The sequence below is a fragment of the Oncorhynchus tshawytscha genome, linkage group LG30 (assembly GCF_018296145.1).
Source record: "Oncorhynchus tshawytscha isolate Ot180627B linkage group LG30, Otsh_v2.0, whole genome shotgun sequence".
In the NCBI taxonomy this organism is placed as follows: Eukaryota; Metazoa; Chordata; class Actinopteri; order Salmoniformes; family Salmonidae; genus Oncorhynchus; species Oncorhynchus tshawytscha.
The window spans coordinates 46,694,827-46,714,706 of NC_056458.1; the positions used below are offsets into that span (position 1 = coordinate 46,694,827).

Sequence of the window (19,880 nt, forward strand, 5' to 3'; positions counted from 1 at the left end):
AGCTAAGTCCAGATCTTTATATAGCTGTACCAAGAGCCCTTTGAAACACCAAGTAGCTAGCTATGTTTGAATGCCCTTAATAAAACAAACAATATTGTTTATTCAGTTCAAAATACAAACATAATTCAAGGAAGGATTATACGAGCAGTGGGTTAAAAAAAAAAATAATAATCAGTTACTCTAGTAGCAGATTGGGACACGGACACTATTGTAGTGGCAAAATACAGACCGAAGGATACAATCCTTTTCGAGCATATAAACACATCTTGGCATTAAGCAATGTGGCACATCAATGTTTCCTTTCAAATAAAGAGAGCAAAACATTGGTGTTTCTGTCGTGCTGTTTGGTTTAACACTGAAGCGATCAGCAGCAAACTGGTTGGCATTGATCATAAAGCTTGTTCAAACACTACTATTCCCTTCTATGCAAAACACTAGTGTACCTCTAATAATGAAGCTTGTGCCATAAAAATAGACTGGATTTGGTGTAAATGCCCAGCGTTTCCCTTGATCTGTGGTTGACTTTGCTAAAAATTATACTTAGATTTGGTCTGTGAGCTCAAGTGTACGGAATATAGGTTTTTAAAAAAAATAGTGTTTTAAACATGTATCCCTGATGAAAATAACAATTTCCCTCTGAAAACAGGCCTGTCAATAACTTAAAATGCAGCAATATCTAAAAATGTAAACATATACAAAAGGAGTACAACAAATATCCCAAATGAACTGTTTCCCATACATAAATAAAAAAAGCCAAGTTCATCCACAGTACATTCTTGAGTTGAAAGAACGCCGCAGATTTCGAGAAAAGGCACCCAAGTGGTCATAAAGCCTGAGACTTTCAACAATGATGAAATATTTCCAATATGGCAGCTAAAGCACTACAAAACAATTTCTCCTGGTCCATTTATCTCTGTCTACAATACTTATTAAAAAAAAAAAAAAAGGTGCAGTTATATGATTGAGGCAGCTCACTTAAAAGTGCTGGATATAAATTAGGAACATAGAATGGGATCCCACTCAGGTGCTCTCTAGCAGTATCTGGTTTAAGCCGGTCACTCCATCACGCTTGTGGTCTGGATGCAGATCAGCGTAGAGCAGTGGAGATCGCTGGTAGTGAAGCTTAATAGACCCCTAATGAAGTGGGAAAAGGACCACAAACAACAAATTCACAATGAAATTAAAACAACACACGTGAATACAGGTGGGAATTGTCTGGTTGAGGGGGTAGACCTACGTAAAATGCATGTATATTTGAGGTGTACTCGACTTCGCTTGCCTCAAGTATTACAAATATTTGTCTGGAGGGGAGAGATGGTAGTCTTACCCTGGGCTGAGCCCTGATGGAGGCAACCCCCTGCTTGAATTGGTTGGTCTCCACCTTATAGTCCCCGCTCCTGAAGCAGTGTCCATTGAGGCAGGCCATGACAGACATCATCTTCTGGAAGCCAGTAGCGGTCATGGACACAGTGATGGTGGGGGCTGAGGCCAGAGCCAAGCCCATGGGCCAGCCTCGCACCATGACGGGCTCCTGGATGCTGGAGAGCTGCACCGAGCCCCTGGCCCGGAGGATGGGGTCCAACTCTGTTGGCATAGCCTCCTGTAGGTCCTCTGCGTCGTCCAGCTCTGCCTCAGCCAGGGAGTCCATCAGCGCCTGCAACACGAGGACAAAGTCTGTACAGTCACAACTCCTGTACTAGCTTTTCCTTGGATGTCTGACAAGGACCATCACGATGGAACAAAAAAAAAACTTGACTGTTTTTAAATGGGTGTATGGTGTATTTTCTTTGAATGAAGCAACCGTTAGTATTTAACATTTTCAAAAATCAAATTAATTCACTCCTGTAGGAAAGAAGAAATTCCTACATAGAAGAGACCGACCACTTGAGTTTAAACGCTGTCCTAGAATTCAGACGGCGAGGATGGGAGCCGATGAATTCAAGAAAATCATGCGTTTGCTCCCATTTTAAATGGACCCTTTTTGTTTAACCAGGAACCATCCTTGGAGGTTAAAAACCCATTTTGTGCGAGGATGACCTAGTGTAACGGATGTGAAACGGCTAGCTTAGTTTAGCGCTAAATAGCGTTTCAATCGGTGACGTCACTTGCTCTGAGACCTTGAAGTAGTAGTTCCCCTTTGCTCTACAAGGGCCGCGGCTTTTGTGGAGCGATGGGTAACGATGCTTCGTGGGTGACTGTTGTTGATGTGTGCAGCGGGTCCCTGGTTCGCGCCCGGGTATGGGCGAGGGGACGGTCTAAATTTATACTGTTACACCGAGCCCTCCTGTTGTTTTACCTTACATGGACTAAACCCATTTTGTGTGAGGGTGACCTAGCGAGAAGCCAGCAGGACTTCTACTCACCCTCCATTTCCTCCAGGACCTCTGGAGGACTATGGCCGCCCTGTGCCACCTCCGGACCGCTCTCCTGACCAGCCATGACCGTACCGCTGCAGGAGGAAGGTAGACGCGATCAGATAACGATACAGCCACAGAATTTTTTTTTAAAGAACACTATTACATCATATCTCTATAGATCAATCACAGACAACCGTGCATTCTAGACATGCATTATTTTTTTGTTGTCTTAACAGCTGTGTCAAACGCTGTCATCTGAATTAAAAGGAACACTTTACCTGGATTAAATAATCGAGATCTGATCACCAAAAGGTATATCTGGATATTAACATCAATGTGACTCAGAGGAAACATATGGTCAAGGTGTTATTCAGGTGAGCTTAAGTTGTTTATATTCCTTCGTAAGGATTTAAGTACAGCAACCCGTAGTCATCTGAACAGGGTTGCAGGCTCTACCATCTGGTGCCTCTTGGCCAGACAGACAGGAACAGCCAGGCCAAGACGGGCCCCCTAGACAGGAACAGCCAGGCCAAGACGGGCCCCCTAGACAGGAACAGCCAGGCCAAGACAGGAACAGTCAGGCCAAGACGTGCAGGCCAAACAGGAACAGCCAAGACAGGACAGACAGACAGAACAGTCAGGCCAAGACAGGAAAGTAGCCAGGCCAAGACAGGAACAGTCAGGCAAGACAGGAACAGTCAGGCCAAGACAGGAACAGTCAGGCCAAGACAGGAACAGTCAGGCCAAGACAGGGCCAAGACAGTCAGGCCAAGACAGGAACAGTCAGGCCAAGACAGGAACAGTCAAAGACAGGAACAGTCAGGCCAAGACAGGAACAGTCAGACAGGAACAGTCAGGCCAAGACAGGAACAGTCAGGCCAAGACAGGAACAGTCAGGCCAAGACAGGAACAGTCAGGCCAAGACAGGAACAGTCAGGCCAAGACAGGAACAGTCAGGCCAAGACAGGAACAGTCAGGCCAAGACAGGACAGACAGCAGTGGAGCTGTGTGCCATGCAATGATCCTCATTTACATAACAGAAGAAGTGGCAGACCCAGTTGGAGCGAGGCCATTGTTACAGAGCGCTATACTGTGACCTCTCCCGCTCTCACAGACTGCTAGGGATTTAAGTCTTGACCTTACCTGCTTGGATCAGGGTGCAGGCCCGTCTCATGGCGTGACGTCTGCGCTGTTTGTGCCTGTGCCAGCAGCATTGGATAGAGAAGGCCCTCTGGGAGCACACCCGGTTCCTGTGTTCCTCCAGCAGCTCCAGCTATAGATTAGATCAGAACTGAGGATTAGGGTCTATCCCAGACTCAGCTCACAGTACACTGCTTATAGACAGGACAACTGTCTAGAGGTCACCTACGTTGATTTATAGTCTACAGGGGCCGAGCCATCAGTCTGTCAGCCCCAGAAAACATCCTATTCAATTCTTAATTCTATTGTCAGTCCATGGTGACAAAGGGTCTGCAGACTATCGGGTCTGCTTTGACTTATCCCAGTGGGCAGATGTCAGTTCAACGTTTAGTTTAACAATTGATTTTAGTTGTCAACTAACGTTAATTCAAGAAAACATTTGAACCATCTCATTGGATTTAGACTAAAAAGACGTGTTCGAAATTCCTTTACGTTGATAACTTTTTTTTTGCAAGTCCAGATCAGTTTTCCACATTGATACCACGTCATCACATTGTTGTTGTTGTTGTTGAAAAGAGGTGGAAAACAATGTTGTTTCAACCAGTTTGTGCCCAGTGGGGTGTTTTGAGTGTTTATGCTCCACTCAACAGTGTGACACTGTTACAGCGTATGGGATTAGGGGCCTTAACATACGACTCACACTTACTACACTGAATAAAAATATAAAACGCAACATGTAAAGTGTTGGTCCCATGTTTCATGAGCTGAAATAAAAGATCCCAGAAATGTTCCATTTGCACAAAAAGCTTATTTCTCTCATTGTTGTGAACAACTTTGTTTACGTCCCTGTTAGTGAGCATTTCTCCTTTGTCAAGATAACCCATCCACCTGACAGGTGTGGCATATCAATATGATTAAACAGCATGAACATTACACAGGTGCACCTTGTGCTGGGAGCAATAAAAGGCCACTAAAATGTGCAGATTTGCCACATAAGACAATGCTACAGATGTCTCAAGTTGAGGGAGTGTGTAATTGGCATACTGACTGCAGGAATGTCCACCAGAGCAGACATTGGTTGACTGATTAGCTGGACCTGGCTTCCAAGTGGGTGGATCTGGCTCCCAAGGGGAAGGCCTACACCCTCCCAGGTCCACCCACAGCTGCACCCCTACCCAGTCATGTGAAATCCATAGATTAGAGCCTAATGAATTTAATCATATGAACTATAACTCAGTTAAATCGTTAATTTTATACTTTTGTTCAGTATACATAACTGGACTTCTCAAGAGTATAAAATCTCATTGATTTGATAAATCACCAAAGTAAATCTCAACCAACTACGATGCTGAAGACCAATACAGCACTGACCATGGAATTAGTCAGGAACACTTTGGTCCTGCCGCAGTGCACCAGCGAGCTGCGGGCCTCGTTGTCGATATGGCGCGAGGCGTCGAGAGTGTGACTTAACACCACCCTGAGAATATCAGCCACAGCCGAACCGAGAGCTTCCTTGTTGTCCGCCTCCAATCCTGAGAGAGAGAGACAGAAAGAGACACAGAGAGACACAGAGAGACACAGAGAGACACAGAGAGAAGGGTTAGAGACATAAACAGACTGACATCTATATGAAGGACTGCATATAGGACACACACAGCAGAGTTCAACACATCTTACATGTCAATCCATGACACCATAGTCTGCATGGTCCTGAAACACTGACCAGATTTCTAACCACAGCTGATCCTCTGGTCTAAAAAAAATATCCCAATGCCCCAGGGCAGTGATTGGGGACATTGCCCTGTGCAGGGTGCAGTCTTTCGGATGGGACGTTAAACAGGTGTCCTGACCATCTGAGGTCATTAAAGATCCCATGGCACTTATTGTAAGAGTAGGGGTGTTGACCCCGGTGTCCTGGCTAAATTTCCAATCTGACCCTCATGGTCACCTAATAATCCCCAGTTTACAATGGACTCATTCATCCCCCCACCTGTCCCCTGTAACTATTCCCCAGGTCGTTGCTGCAAATGAGAACGTGTTCTTACCTGGTAAAATAACAGATGAAGAAAAAAATATATTATTATTTTGATTCAAGGTAACACTTAAAATGGTTGCTTCAAGGTTAAAGTGAATGTTGTTGACCCATTTGGTTTCAACTGCCAAACCACACAATGGAATACTAACATTGAGTGGCTGCTGCCAACACACTGACACTGACTTAACCCCAGCCACTTTAATAATGGGAATTGATAGGAAATGTAAATATATCACTAGCCACTTTAAACAATGCTACCTTATATAATGTTACTTACCCTACATTATTCATCTCATATGCATACGTATATACTGTACTCTATATCATTGACTGCATCCTTATGTAATACATGTATCACTAGCCACTTTAACTATGCCACTTTGTTTACATACTCATCTCATATGTATATACACTGTACTCGATACCATCTACTGTATCTTGCGTAAGCTGCTCTGTACCATCACTCATTCATATATCCTTATGTACATATTCTTTATCCCCTTACACTGTTTATAAGACAGTGGTTTTGGAATTTTTAGTTAGATTACTCGTTGGTTATTACTGCACTGTCGGAACTAGAAGCACAAGCATTTCGCTACACTCGCATTAACATCTGCTAACCATGTGTATGTGACAAATAAAATTTGATTGGATTTGATTTGTGTATTTGAACACTTTGATGGCCTGCCTGTAAACCATGGTATGAGGCAAAACTATGTAGAGGTTGAGAGCACACCACGGTATTTAGGTTCTAGAGCTATAAAGTGTCACAATGGACAATTAGCATAAAAACACATTTCCGTTCTGGAATTACAACCAAATAGCGTCAACAGATCATTCATTTTGACAGCAAGTCAGAGCAAGCCGGGAACGTCAAGAGAAGGAAATAGCACAGCACAGCATGCAATGAAGAAATTGCTTTAAGCATGCATTTTTTTTTACCTGAGAGATTATAAAATTGTTGGAAACGTATTTTAGAAAAAAAGTCAACTCTAAGGAGCTCCAGAGTAGGAGGGGAGAGTACAGGATCAACTCTAAGGACAGGAGAGCTAGCAGAGAGAAAAGAAAAGAGCCATCAGCAAGAGAGAACAAAGATAGCAGAAGCCCCTGCTGTATTCATTCTGATAAAACTTGCGACCAAAGAGTTCACGATTCAACTGTTTGTTTTCTTTGGAGTCAGAGCCTTCGGAAAGTATTCATACCCCTTGACTTATTCCATATTTTGTTGCGTTATAACCTGAATTCAAACTTGATTTAAATATACTGTATATAGAGCTTTTCACACCTGGATTGTGCAACATTTGGACATTATTCTATTCAGAATTCTTCAGGGTCTGTCCAAATGGTTGTTGAGCATTGCTAGACAACCATTTTCAGGTCTTGCCATAGATTTTCAAGCCGATTTAAGTCAAAATTTGGAGAATGGTGCTCCGTAATGTGTTGTGCTGGATTTGACACGAACATAACTCTTTGTATTCAGGATAAAAAAAGTGAACTGCTCGGTCACATTTTTTTTTAGTTCAACTTTATTTAGTTCCTTGCTGCAAACAGGAAGCATGTTTTATAATATGTTTTTAATCTGTACAGGCTTCCTCCTTTTCACTCTGTCAATTAGATTAGTATTGAGAAGTAACCACAATGTTGTTTATCCATCCTCAGTTTCCTCCTACCACATAGATTTAAAAAATACATTTAAAAAAAAGAGTTAAAGTTTAAAGTCACCATTGATATAACACCAAACACTACTGCAGTACATGTCTCCTGATGTCAGACTTACCTTGCTCACCAGCTCCTTGACGAAACAATGTCAAATTGGAAATCAGTCCATAACGCTGTGTGAAACTCGTATAGGGAATTCTGCACAGAGGAACAAAAAACAAAGTGAGATGGGAAGCGGCAGTCTAAATCAAGAGGAGATTTTGTTCAGTATAACCCGTCTTTCTGGGTCAGTGGTACCGATGACAGTGCCTCTTGTGTAGAGGTTCAAGCCCAGTTCAGGAAAGGGATCTGCTCTCTATAGTATTGCAAAAATCCAGAAAACCAGGCTTGGAAGATCCCTGGAATTAGGAGGGAATAAGCAAGAAATCCAGAATCCTCCAACCAGGATTTCTGGAAAACCTGGGAAAGTTACTTGAAATTTGACACCCCTAACTCTGAACAATACACACCATCCTCCTCTGACCTTACCTTATTGGAAAGCCTGCTGCACTGATGTGTATGGTCTCTACAATCCCACAGGCCTCTAGTTGCATAATGACCTAACAATGAAATCATAAAATGAACGAAGTCATAAAATATAGCTTTATAAGAGAGAGTTGTAGGACATATTAAATTAAAAATACAATTTGCCTAGTGACCAATATCTGAGTTATCAATTGCACATTTCATTTTCCAGTTATCAAATGTCATGATTGTGTTCCGAGAAGATAAAAACATCTACTGAACAAAGACGTGATGATGATTGATGCGTTGTCATGGTTCGTTACCAAGTCAAAGCAGTCCTCTTTCTCCTACCTCCTCCTTTTTGAAGGTGAGAGGCCTGCAGTCTGTGTTGGGTTTGATGCAGCGGGTGTAGTGAGGAGTGGTGCTGTGTAGAATCTTCATTAGGTTCTCCAGAGAGTTCTATAAGGGAGACAATTACCACCCAGAAAATATGGAACAAGAAGCTCTGAGGGGTTCTAGAACAAGTGAATACCACAAATAGAGATCAACAATTAGAATAGAAGGATTCCTAACATCTAGGATGGTTTGCCTCACCTTGAACTTGGAGACCACAGTGACCACTTGTCTGAGTCCCCTGGTGCCTTGACCCACTGGGTCTCTGTCAGCAAACAGCTGGTGAAGCAGAGGGTTCTCAGACTTCTGTAGCAGGTGGATTAGTTCTGGGGGCACTGGGTCCTATAGAAGGGAGAAGGGTGCTTTCAGTGTGAGTCTCGTCATGCAATTAAGTCTTACAATGTCTTCTGGCTATGAAGTATGTAGGGCTAGCATCTTTCACAGACTTCCATACAGTAGTGTGTGAATGGACCAAACATGTCAGTTATCCGTTATAGAATCAGCACAGGGGAGTCTTGTAAATCAATCAAAAAAAATAGTGTTTTTTGCGATCAACTAATGAAATGATTAGCAGCACCTTCCACAGCATCGTTCCAACGTACCTTGTTCTTCTCCATCATGCCTTCTATCTGGTAGGAGACTTTGCCAGCATAGTGAGCCACAGTGAAGTGGGGCTGCTTGCTGAACTTGTCCCAGCTCATACTGCCGTTGTCAGACAGCTCTTTCTCCAGACGAACCCTGAACTGCTTGGCGTCGGAGGCTCGGTTGAGAAGGCATTCCTGAATGGATGGATGGGTTAACAGACAGAGACATATGAATAACATAAATAACCAAAGAGCTTGATATATTGTTTCTGTACAACAAAACAAATTACAAAAAAAGGTAGCAGTATTCTAGAGCGGTGGATCCCAACTCCGGTCCTCCAGTACCCCCAACAGCACATATTTGTGTTGTGACTCTGGACAAACACAACGGATTCTACTTGTCAACTATTCATCGAGCCCGTGTTGAAATCAGGTGTTTCTGTCCGGGTCTGCAACAGAAATGTGTGCTGTTTGGGGGGGGGAATACTGGAGGACCGGAGTAGCGATCCACTACTGTACACACCTCATTGAGGAGAGAAAACACTCCAGTGGGGATGCCCTCTATCAGATCCAGACAACCCTGGTTGTCCTGGTATTTCACAAACGACCACTCCAACCCTTCTGAGACGTACTCCTCCTAAGGGCGAGAGACTTCACTGTTGAGCACTAGGTAACCAAGACGGCACTAGGTAACCAAGACGAAACTAAGACAGCACTAGGTAACTAAGACGGTATTTTCTTGTTCTCCGAAGTGTTACACGCCCTCTGGCTCATTCAGAATGGGAAAATCCAGTCTAGTTCTCCACAGATTAGTGCCCTGAGACCGGAGGCTAGAGCCGTACAGCCCCCAAACAACGCTGGACCTCGAAGCCAGTCTAGTTCTCCACAGATTAGCGCCCTGAGACCGGAGGCTAGAGCCGTACAGCCCTCAAACAACGCTGGACCTCGAAGCCAGTCTAGTTCTCCACAGATTAGCGCCCTGAGACCGGAGGCTAGAGCCGTACAGCCCCCAAACAACGCTGGACCTCGAAGCCAGTCTCACTACTTTTTATCTCTTCTTCCATTGTTCAATGAATAAATCAGGTAGAACAGAAAATCCGCCGGCTCCGTACTGCGTAGGGTCAGAGGTTAATACCCCTGATGTAGAGTGTAAAACAACAAAAACACAGTTCACTATTTCAACTTGGAAAATGTTCAATTGAACAAGCTACCTGTTGGGCTTTGAGATAGTGGGCTACAAAGTGCTGCTGCAGTTTCTCGTTGGCGTAGTTGATGCATAGCTGTTCTAGGTTGTTAAACTGAAAGCACTCAAAACCATAAACATCCAGCAGACCTAGAAACATCAGAGCAGACCTAGAGAGAGAGAGACAGACAGAGAGAGAGAGAGAGAGAGAGAGAGAGACAGACAGAGACAGAGAGAGAGAAAATGTAATAAATTATATTTAGCAGACGTTTTAAATTGAACCCACTATACCGGTGTAATTACAAAGGAAAAGTTAACCAAACAACCCCCTCCCCAAAGGACAGGTTCAGCTTAACCAGAGTGAGAAGTAAACAAAGGATTCATTTTTAATATGGGAGATATTACGTAATTTAAAAAAAACACCTATTTACCTATGAAATTACACCAGGTCGAGTTGTCTGCACATATGCTGTCGTTGATGAACGTAACCAACCATTCAAATAATCTGTTTGGAAAAATAAAATAAAAAACATTCAGTACACATTACACAAATGGTTGATTCCATTGTAGTTACAGTACACATTAAAAGGGTGTGATATTTTCAGAATGAAGTTGATGAGGGAGAGGACAGGCATGTCTTTCATACCAACAGACAAGAGCTGGACCTCAGCCCAAATGCATGTTTCTAATAAGTATAACCTCTCAGAATCTACTTTAGGGAAAAAAATGTAAAGTTTTCAAAATGACAACCTGGTTCATATCTAAATATTTATGACAGATTTTTTTGTTTTTACTTATGAGTGATTATAAACTAGGTTATGAAGGAAATATGTCCTCTCGGTTGGTCTGACTCACTGTGCATAGATGACCTTTGCGAGGCAGTCCCTCCTGACACTGCAGTCTGCCAGGGAGCAGGGCTTGAAGAGAGCACTCTGCTTCCCTGCCCTCAGGGTCCGTACCCTGAGGCATGTCTGCAGTTCCTCCACCGGGACACACAGCAACGATGCACAACGATGCATAAAGTCTACAGGATGAGACAGGAGGATCATGTAAAAAAACTCTCTTCAAATAGGATTCATTGATTGTTGAGACCACGTTGGAGCTGAACTGATGTCTGAAAAGGTTTGAGAATGGAGTCAGACAACAGTTTCAATTCGGGGTGGCAGGGTAGCCTAGTGGTTAGAGCGTTGGACTAGTAACTGGAAGGTTGCAAGTTCAAACCCCCGAGCTGACAAGGTACAAATCTGTCGTTCTGCCCCTGAACAGGCAGTTAACCCACTGTTCCTAGTCCGTCATTGAAAATAAGAATTTGTTCTTAACTGACTTGACTAGTTAAATAAAAAAGGTAAAATAAAAATTTAACTGAATTGAAGTCAAAAATGGCAGAAAGGGAAAGTTGATCTAATATCAGATTAAATACCTTTGGATTTCTCCTCGAGGTCACAGGGTTGCGATTCATCCATGGCAGAACAGAAAATCACGTTCCCCAACTGAAGAAGACCTGCTAGTATCTGTTAAGACAACAGGAAGTTGTGGTAGAAATATATTTATGAGTGATTATGTGGAGACAGTACAGAATCTTCTTTGGAATCATTTAGGTGATTTAGTTTATATCCTTCTACCCTAAATATATGTCCCTGCTTCTCTGCATTGATGCCCAGGTGTACCATAGCCTCTACAGTCTCATCAAAACAATCCTCTGCAAAACAAGAAGAAAAACAGAAGAAAAAGGGAAGAAAAAGAGAAGACAAAGAGAAGAAAAAAAAGGGAAGAAAAAGAGAAGAAGAAGACAAAGAGAAGAAGAAGAGAAGAAGAAGACAAAGAGAAGAAGACAAAGAGGAAGAAGAAAAAAGACAAAAAGAAGAAAATCAGAAACTGGGAACATTGACCTGAATAGAATAAAAATACATGGTACTTTTACATTCAATACGTGCAACCGATTAGAAGCCATTTGTTTGGAGGAGGATGAGGACACAACAAATGTACCTTCCAATGTCTTTTCAGCATTTGGGAGCCAGGCAAAATGTTGGTCATGTGACATCTTCCACTCCCTCCTCTGCTCATCGCTGCCTCCTGTCATCATCTGAACAGAATGTCAATGCATAAATACACTGCTCAAAAAAAATTAAGGGAACACTTAAACAACACAATGTAACTCCAAGTCAATCACACTTCTGTGAAATCAAACTGTCCACTTAGTAAGCAACACTGATTGACAATACATTTCACATGCTGTTGTTCAAATGGAATAGACAACAGGTGGAAATTATAGGCAATTAGCAAGACACCCCCAATAAAGGAGTGGTTCTGCAGGTGGGGACCACAGACCACTTCTCAGTTCCTATGCTTCCTGGCTGATGTTTTGGTCACTTTTGAACGCTGGCGGTGCTTTCACTCTAGTGGTAGCATGAGACGGAGTCTACAACCCACACAAGTGGCTCAGGTAGTGCAGCTCATCCAGGATGAACCATCAATGCGAGCTGTGGCAAGAAGGTTTGCTGTGTCTGTCAGCGTAGTGTCCAGAGCATGGAGGCGCTACCAGGAGACAGGCCAGTACATCAGGAGACGTAGAGGAGGCCGTAGGAGGGCAACAACCCAGCAGCAGGACCGCTACCTCCGCCTTTGTGCAAGGAGGAACACTGCCAGAGCCCTGCAAAATGACCTCCAGCAGGTCACAAATGTGCATGTGTCTGCTCAAACAGTCAGAAACAGACTCCATGAGGGTGGTATGAGGGCCCGACGTCCACAGGTGGGGGTTGTGCTTACAGCCCAACACCGTGCAGAACGTTTGGCATTTGCCAGAGAACACCAAGATTGGCAAATTCGCCACTGGCGCCCTGTGCTCTTCACAGATGAAAGCAGGTTCACACTGAGCATGTGACAGACGTGACAGTCTGGAGACGCCGTGGAGAACATTCTGCAGCCTGCAACATCCTCCAGCATGACCGGTTTGGCGGTGGGTCAGTCCTGGTGTGGGGTGGCATTTCTTTGGGGGGCCGCACAGCCCTCCATGTGCTCGCCAGAGGTAGCCTGACTGCCATTAGGTACCGAGATGAGATCCTCAGACCCCTTGTGAGACCATATGCTGGTGCGGTTGGCCCTGCGTTCCTCCTAATGCAAGACAATGCTAGACCTCATGTGGCTGGAGTGTGTCAGCAGTTCCTACAAGAGGAAGGCATTGATGCTATGGACTGGCCCGCACATTCCCCAGACCTGAATCCAATTGAGCACATCTGGGACATCATGTCTCTCTCCATCCACCAACAGACTGTCCAGGAGTTGGCGGATGCTTTAGTCCAGGTCTGGGAGGAGATCCCTCAGGAGACCATCTGCCACCTCATCAGGAGCATTCCCAGGCATTGTAGGGAGGTCATACAGGCACGTGGAGGCCACACACACTACTGAACCTCATTTTGACTTGTTTTAAGGACATTACATCAAAGTTGGATCAGCCTGTAGTGTGGTTTTCCACTTTAATTTCGAGTGTGACTCCAAATCCAGACCTCCATGGGTTGATAAATTTGATTTCCATTGATCATTTGTGTGATTTTGTTGTCAGCACATTCAACTATGTAAAGAAAAAGTATTTAATAAGAATATTTCATTAGTTCAGATCTAGGATGTGTTATTTTAGTGTTCCCTTTATTTTTTTGAGCAGTGTATATATATATCACACTAAATGTATTGACATGTACAGAGGCCAGGCACACACACATAAGATATTACTTAACTTAAAATTAACCAGAGTTAATTAACATTAACTTTCAATTAATCTTTGTAGTCAAGAGTGTGTCTTTAACTTGCCTGGTAGAATATGTGAAAGTTTCTCTCATTGACTGGTTGTCCAGCTACCCTGGTCTTCTCCAGTAGGTATGTTTGCACGGACGCCCCCACCAGCAGCTGAGACCTGGACAGGTGACAAAATGACATTTGAATGAACAGGGCGCCGGTTGCGTCGTCAGCACAAAACAGCCTTTTCCAGTTAAGATTTATTGTGATGTTCTCATACCTCTGTCAACTTATTTATTAGGTGTCTGCAGTGATGGCATACTACTCTGCTCTCAGATCTGTCGGTGCCATCTTGGCCACAGTCATCAATGACCACTTGGCTAAACAGGACTGATCTAGAATCAGATAGACAACCAGACATACCGGTTGAGCTGGAGCTGGATGTACTTCCCAAAGCGGCTGCTGTTGCTGTTTCGTAAGGTGCAGGCGTTGCCTATATAAATAGGGGCCCAGTAAGTAAACAAAGCATGGAATGAGCCCATATAGCAACAACAATCATCATGTCAATCGGACACATCAAATAAATACCACATTGATTAGCTAGATCCAGGCATCTTTATCCCAATATTGGCTAAGTTGTTGATGATTGCGTTTATAAAAGATAAAAAATACAAGTTGATATTAGAAACTAAAAATGCTTTCCAGTCTCACCAAAAGCCTCCATGATGGGGTTGGAGTCCAGTACCCTCTTCTCTATCCTCTCCACGGTGTCCTGACTCTTCATCAGCGAGGAAGACGCTGCTACAGTGGCATAATACTTCATAAGGCAACGAGAGGTCCATGTCTGGTCAAGAACAAAGAGCCTAAATAAATAATTCAGGGTACTTTAAAAAACTAAAGATGTTACACTTCCCGTTATTGACACTTCATAACAGGGTAATAAATTATTGATTACGTTTTACCTTCCCTGCTCCGCTCTCTCCGCTGACCACCAGAGACTGGTTCACGGGCTCCACCTGGCCTTGTACGTTTCTGTAGGCCTCCTCCGCCACTATGAAGATGTGGGGTTTGGACTCCTGGACAGACAGAGAAAACAATTATTAGAGACAGTTGTAAGAATTCATGAAATGTGACTCCTTTCCATCAGCATTCTTTAAATATTTAACTAGGCAAGTCAGTTAAGAACTAATTCTTATCTACAATGACGGTCTAGGAACGGTGGGTTAACTGCCTGTTCAGGGGCAGAACGACAGATTCTGACCACTAGGCTACCCTGCCGCCTCCACACTCTAACCACTAGGCTACCCTGCCGCCTCCACACTCTAACCACTAGGCTACCCTGCCGCCTCCACACTCTAACCACTAGGCTACCTGCCGCCTCCACACTCTAACCACTAGGCTACCTGCCGCCTCCACACTCTAACCACTAGGCTACCTGCCGCCTCCACACTCTAACCACTAGGCTACCTGCCGCCTCCACACTCTAACCACTAGGCTACCTGCCGCCTCCACACTCTAACCACTAGGCTACCTGCCGCCTCCACACTCTAACCACTAGGCTACCTGCCGCCTCCACACTCTAACCACTAGGCTACCTGCCACCTCTCCACACTCTAACCACTAGGCTACCTGCCGCCTCTACACTCTAACCACTAGGCTACCTGCCGCCTCCACACTCTAACCACTAGGCTACCCTGCCGCCTCCACACTCTAACCACTAGGCTACCCTGCCGCCTCTACACTCTAACCACTAAGCTACCCCGCCGCCTCATGTTTTTAAACTATTAAAACATTAATTTACCCAACTTTGTTTCATGTGTTACAGTAACTTGGCACTAAAATTAAATCTAGTAGACAATATATATAAAAAGAGAGAGAGATATATATATATATATATCTGACATGCTATAAACCAAAAAGGCCATGATAATACCACTGATAAACAGGCTAATGGTTGTACAGTACCTGTGGCTGTGGAGCACAATGGTATTCCTTCATCACATCCAAGGAGTAGAGGTCAGGGACTGGCTGGAAAGGGTTGAGGGCCACCAGGGTACAGCCAGCATGGGTGTAGAACACCTTTGCCCTGTACCTGGCTTGTAGGCATTTCAGCACTAACCACAGAAACACACACACACAGGGATTTAAAGAAACACACACACACAGGGATTTAAAGAAACACACAACACGGGGATTTACACAGAAACACACACACACGGGGATTTACACAGAAACACACACACACAGGGATTTACACAGAAACACACGGGGATTTACACAGAAACACACACAAATTTACACAGAAACACACACACACGGGGATTTACACAGAACACACACACACGGGGATTTACACAGAAACACACACACACGGGGATTTACACAGAAACACACACACACGGGGATTTACACAGAAACACACACACACGGATTACACAGAAACACACACACACGGGGATTTACACAGAAACACACACACGGGTTTACACAGAAACACACACACACTGGGCTTACACAGAAACACACACACACGGGGATTTACACAGAAACACACACACACGGGGATTTACACAGAAACACACACACACGGGGTTTACACAGAAACACACACACACACGGGATTTACTGGAAACACGGGTTTACACAGAAACACACACACACAGGGGTTTACACAGAAACACACACACACGGGGATTTACACAGAAACACACACACACGGGGATTTACACAGAAACACACACACGGGGATTTACACAGAAACACACACACACGGGGATTTACACAGAAACACACACACACGGGGATTTACACAGAAACACACACACACGGGGATTTACACAGAAACACACACACACACGGGGATTTACACAGAAACACACACACACACGGGGATTTACACAGAAACACACACACACACGGGGGATTTACACAGAAACACACACACACGGGGATTTACACAGAAACACACACACGGGGATTTACACAGAAACACACACACACGGGATTTACGCAGAAACACACACACACGGGGATTTACGCAGAAACACACACACACACGGGGATTTACGCAGAAACACACACACACGGGATTTACGCAGAAACACACACACACGGGATTTACGCAGAAACACACACACACGGGGATTTACGCAGAAACACACACACACGGGGATTTACGCAGAAACACACACACACGGGGATTTACACAGAAACACACACACGGGATTTACACAGAAACACACACACAGGGATTTACACAGAAACACACACACAGGGATTTACACAGAAACACACACACAGGGATTTACACAGAAACACACACACAGGGATTTACACAGAAACACACACACAGGGATTTACACAGAAACACACACACAGGGATTTACACAGAAACACACACACAGGGATTTACACAGAAACACACACACAGGGATTTACACAGAAACACACACACAGGGATTTACACAGAAACACACACACAGGGATTTACACAGAAACACACACACAGGGATTTACACAGAAACACACACACAGGGATTTACACAGAAACACACACACAGGGATTTACACAGAAACACACACACAGGGATTTACACAGAAACACACACACAGGGATTTACACAGAAACACACACACAGGGATTTACACAGAAACACACACACAGGGATTTACACAGAAACACACACACAGGGATTTACACAGAAACACACACACAGGGATTTACACAGAAACACACACACAGGGATTTACACAGAAACACACACATGGATTTACACATGAATTAACAAGAAAACAGAAAGTCTAAACTAGTAGCTTGTTTGTTAAAAAAGGAACCATCGTTTAAAGTCCCTCAGAAACATGTCAGTTGCAGTTCCAAAGTGAAACAAGCCTGACTGCTGTTGAGTCATGTCTGGCTCTCTCCAACAGAGGTAGCCATGGCTTTGGGCCTACCTGTTGTTGGGGTCACGGGGTTGACTTTGGTGAGGTCGTCATAAGTGTGCAGTTGGCCCTCGTCTAGGAGGAAGGCCTTGACCTCTCCCTCCAGTGAGTCATTCAGAGACTTCCTGTGAGCAAGTCCAGACTTCTTCCTGACTCCTCCTTTCACCTGTGGTAACCAAGGGAGAGGACCAGGGTAAACACCAGCGGCCTGTACTATTCCACAGGAACGCAGGTCTGTATCATAACAGGCGTTAGCATTAAATGAGGGCTTTGCACTGAGATTAATCTAATAAGACTTCTAAACAATTACTGCAGAACATTTTACAAAAACACTTCTTTTTTTTAACTAGGCAAGTCAGTTAAGAACAAATTCTATATTTTCAATGACGGCCTAGGAACAGTGGGTTAACTGGTCTAGGAACAGTGGGTTAACTGGTCTAGGAACAGTGGGTTAACTGGTCTAGGAACAGTGGGTTAACTGGTCTAGGAACAGTGGGTTAACTGGTCTAGGAACAGTGGGTTAACTGGTCTAGGAACAGTGGGTTAACTGGTCTAGGAACAGTGGGTTAACTGGTCTAGGAACAGTGGGTTAACTGCCTTGTTCAGGGGCAGAACGACAGATTTGTACCTTGTCATGCTCTAACCACTAGACTACCCTGCCGCCCCGTTTACTTGAACAGTGCAGATGCAAAGTTTGGTAACAGATTGACGGTTTGCACCGTTACCAAATGTAGCATCTGCACTACTGTTCTTCAAGTAAACGTTTTCTGTAAAATGCTCAGCGGTAATTGTTAGTTGTTCTTGTGCATAGTTTTTATGATTCATTTGGCTTTAAAAATCGTTTTTTTTGTTTGACATGCAACATACATTTTAGAGTGAAAATTCTGAGTCTCAGCGTCACTCTGTTGCTGCATACACAAGTCAAAAAAAGATTTTATGTTCCAATTATAAGTTTAGAGCACAAAAAAAACCCAGACTGGCCTACGGGACAAAGACTAACTACACCACAGCTTCAGTCAGGAAACTACAAAAACAGCTGTAGGTTAAGTCAATTTACATTCAACAAAATAAACGTTTAATCTCCAGCTAGCTTGCTTATCCTAAGTGTCTAGTTAGTGTGTTCTCTTAGACATCTTTATTGGATTGGTTAAATCCTACCAAATGCTTGAAGTGGTGCTCAGTTAAATATAGCTCTTCAGTCTGGCAACAGATGCATGAAATATGTGCATTTTGCATACAACGTGTGCAGAGGCTTATTTTATTTTTTAAATGTACATACATACCATCAGCGTTGTCGTGATACAATTGTTTTACCTTATCATAACAAAACAATCATGATCTATTTACGTTATTTGTCATTATGAAACTGTGTGTAGTTTCAAATCACGTTTTTTTTTTTAAAAGCTATTGTTACACATTAAAATGTTCGTTGAGCACTAAATAGCATACAAGTATGAGGCTATAATGGGGTGCATTTTATGCTCCGTTGTCAATGTTAAAATGTATTTGTTTTCAATTGATTGTAACAAGTGATGATTACTGTCAGTAAAAGGTTGAAAATAACTGTCTTGGAGACGTTTCAAAAGGCTGAATGAAGACAACTCTAGATTATCGAATTTTGTCAATTCTGTGAAACTGTGAGGAGATTCATGACAGTTACAGATTAATTGTTGCATATCAGCATACATGAGCTACACAGGTGTGGCAACAGCTAGGCAAAATGTCACTGTTCTAGACCAGAGTTTCCCAAACTCTGTCCGGCCCCCCCGGTTTGCCCTAGCACTACACTGCTGATTCAAATCATCAGAGCTTGGTAATGAGATGGTTATTTGAATCAGCTGCTGGGGAGAAGAAGAAAAAACGTGCCCCAGGACCAAGTTCGGGAAACCTGGTGTAGACAATATTTCTTTATGTAACGCTACACTCTGCTGAACAAGCCCCTCTACGCAGAACAGCATCAATGCAAGATATAGGCGACTTTAGTTCATATTCAGACGTCGATTCATTGAGAAATTTGGAATTAATTAAAAGCACTTTAAATACAACTAACTACCAAAGTTTTCAAAAGGCCCACTGTTGTCTCCTACCTTTTCCCCGTGTCCATTTCCTATGCGCTGACTCCTCTCAGAATTCATGGATTTTGGAAGTTGTCCCCGCCGCCCTTGCGAAGAGTAGAAAAGGCAATGCTGTTAATCAATGATTTTTCCCCCTTGACACCAGGCACAAGTGAATCAGACTTTTATATCATTTAGACGTGTCGGGTCCATGGTCTGTCTTGACTATTCCGCCGCCATTTGACATGGAATGTGAAACTTTCCCTATCCCTCTGTGATAAAATTCCACAGTGAAGGACAAAA

At 43.6% G+C, this 19,880-nt stretch overlaps 1 protein-coding gene across 2 annotated transcripts; it reads right to left on the reverse strand.

Moving 5' to 3' along the window:
- Nucleotides 1-80: 80 nt before the first annotated feature.
- On the reverse strand, nucleotides 81-19,857 carry LOC112229070 (unconventional myosin-XIX). 2 transcript variants are annotated; one of them, XM_042309265.1, is made up of 24 exons: nucleotides 19,611-19,857; nucleotides 17,536-17,689; nucleotides 15,550-15,698; nucleotides 14,547-14,660; nucleotides 14,296-14,428; nucleotides 14,008-14,077; nucleotides 13,660-13,762; nucleotides 11,842-11,938; nucleotides 11,478-11,554; nucleotides 11,276-11,366; nucleotides 10,711-10,879; nucleotides 10,287-10,360; nucleotides 9,884-10,005; nucleotides 9,196-9,309; nucleotides 8,691-8,867; nucleotides 8,290-8,430; nucleotides 8,047-8,154; nucleotides 7,720-7,790; nucleotides 7,310-7,389; nucleotides 4,869-5,029; nucleotides 3,501-3,630; nucleotides 2,364-2,449; nucleotides 1,328-1,654; nucleotides 81-1,134 (listed from the first exon to the last, which is right to left on the reverse strand). In XM_042309265.1, exons 1-24 carry the CDS (start codon nucleotides 19,656-19,658, stop codon nucleotides 1,021-1,023), a joined length of 2,910 nt encoding a protein of 969 aa, XP_042165199.1. In that variant the 5' UTR covers nucleotides 19,659-19,857; the 3' UTR covers nucleotides 81-1,020. The 2 variants fall into 2 exon arrangements, with proteins under 2 accessions (XP_042165199.1, XP_042165200.1); XM_042309266.1 differs by lacking the exons at nucleotides 15,550-15,698; nucleotides 17,536-17,689; nucleotides 19,611-19,857 and having other exon boundaries at nucleotides 14,296-14,447; nucleotides 14,547-14,658.
- Between the last annotated feature and the right edge of the window lie 23 nt (nucleotides 19,858-19,880).

Bases quoted from the DNA above. Each gene is read 5' to 3' on its own strand.
- LOC112229070 (XM_042309265.1), bottom strand. From the start codon at position 19,658: ATGAATTCTGAGAGGAGTCAGCGCATAGGAAATGGACACGGGGAAAAG. The intron at 14,429-14,546 runs GTAAAACGTAAT...GTTCTTGACCAG, and splicing joins GAGAGAGCGGAGCAGGGAAG to ACATGGACCTCTCGTTGCCT. The intron at 1,655-2,363 runs GTGAGTAGAAGT...CTCGTGTTGCAG, and splicing joins GGTCCTGGAGGAAATGGAGG to GCGCTGATGGACTCCCTGGC.